This window comes from Merops nubicus, unplaced genomic scaffold (genome assembly GCF_000691845.1).
Source record: "Merops nubicus isolate BGI_N331 unplaced genomic scaffold, ASM69184v1 scaffold45065, whole genome shotgun sequence".
Taxonomy (NCBI): Eukaryota; Metazoa; Chordata; class Aves; order Coraciiformes; family Meropidae; genus Merops; species Merops nubicus.
Genome location: NW_008608481.1, coordinates 4,028 through 5,748, shown reverse-complemented (window position 1 = coordinate 5,748; position 1,721 = coordinate 4,028). Strand labels below are relative to the sequence as shown.

General features: G+C 59.2%; 1 gene segment (V, D, J or C); it reads right to left on the bottom strand.

The window, feature by feature from the left end:
• Nucleotides 1-1,514: 1,514 nt before the first annotated feature.
• Nucleotides 1,515-1,721, bottom strand: part of LOC103772922 — a 584-nt gene continuing 377 nt past the window's right edge. The window contains 1 exon segment of the V gene segment in view: nt 1,515-1,709. Coding sequence covers nt 1,515-1,709 — 195 coding nt within the window.

Genomic DNA, 1,721 nt, shown 5'->3' with positions numbered 1-1,721 from the left:
TGCTACCCCCTGAGCAGGGGATCTGGACGGTTCCTCCCGGGTTGGCTAACACCGAGGCCGGCTGAGTCAGCGCTGCCTGGACCAGGGAACCTGGAGAGGAGAGAGAGAGTGGAAGAGGAGGGTCAGCCAGTGCCCCAGGAGCACAGACCTCCCCTGGGCTGGTGGCACAGCAGGATGGAACCTCTGTGCCCAAAAGCCCCATGTGGGCGCAGCAAGTCTACCCAAGGTACCTGAGCTGTGGATGAGCACCACAAGGAGGAGAGGGGCCCAGGCCATGGTGTGATCCCACCAGATCTATGTCCTCATGAAAATTTGGCTCTTTTGTGGACCTCCAACTCTGTTCTAAGCACCCAGCCTCTTAGGTCACGGTCCCTCCAGGCAAATGTTTCCCCAAGCTCATGGCCAGATCCTGCCTTGTCTGCCCAGCACACAGAGGGGCTGGGGCAGCACCAGCTGCACACAGCTCTGTGCACATGGCACAGGGCAGCACCAATGCTTTTTTTTTTTTTTTTCCCTCAGACTGAGATGTTGGGACAGATCCCCCCATCCATCCTCCCTCCCTTGGATCTAGCTGCAGACTGTTCCCTTGTCCAGACCTTCTTCTGCCCAGTCATGGCCTGTGGTGAGCTGAGAAGCTGGTGCCCAGCCCCAAGCTCTGTCCTTGCCCCTTGGTCAGCAGCATGGTCCCAGGTCTCTGTGATGGGCCGAAGTTTCAGCAGGCTGAACTCCTCTGCGCTGATGCCCAGGAGCAGGGCAGAGACCTCGCTGCCAGAAGATCCTGCCTGAGCACAGCCATATGCCTCTCAATTGTGGACCAGGCCCACTGGGCTGCGCCAGCCTGCCCCCAGCCATGCCAGCTGCCCCATATCCACGGCACAATCTAGGGTTCCTCAGCACACAGCTCCCCCTGCCCAGCCCTTGAATGTCCCTGCGGCACAAGAGCCACTGTCCCAGACCAGCAGTGCCACACTCCCTCCCTGCTGCATGGCTCCAGCTGGAGTCCCCTGACATTTCCATACCAGCTGGACATCCCCGGGCCAGGGAGAAGCCCACCACCAGCCACGGTGCCTCATGGCAGCTCCAGGGCAAGACAAGAGAGGGCTGGGGAGCAGGTGCCAGTGACAAACAGGGGTCCCAGTGCAGCGAGGCACAGGGTTAGGAGCAGGACTGCTGAGGGCTGTCCCCTCCCCAGCATTACAGGGGACAGGAACTAAGCTAGGGCTCTAAGGGCCATCAAGCTGGAACTCCAGGCAGAGCCCTCTGCAGAAGAGGGCAGGTCCACGGTGGGCATCTCCCCCATAATCACAAAGGGGCAGCAGAGACTCCTGAAGGACCCCCGTGATGGCAGGAGGGGTTTGTATCACTTCCCCATGGCTCTGTGTCAGCATTGTAACTGCTGCTGACACAGGTCACATGCAGAACAGCACTGGGTGATGAAAGGGAAAAATAACGCACTTTAGAAACAGCCCGGCATGGCTAAGAGGAATGGGAGATAAAAGCTACACCTTCAACACTTAAGGCCTTGATGGCTCAGGGCGCAATGTCCCCATGAGTTTAACACTGCTGCTGTCCCAGCCACCACAGTAATAGACAGCCTCGTCCTCGGCTTGGACCCCAGCGATGGTCAACGTGCCCGTGGAGCCGGACTTGGACCCGGAGAATCGCGAAGGGATGTGCGAGGGTCGATTGTCATTCCAGTCGATCACCGTCACCGGGGGAAT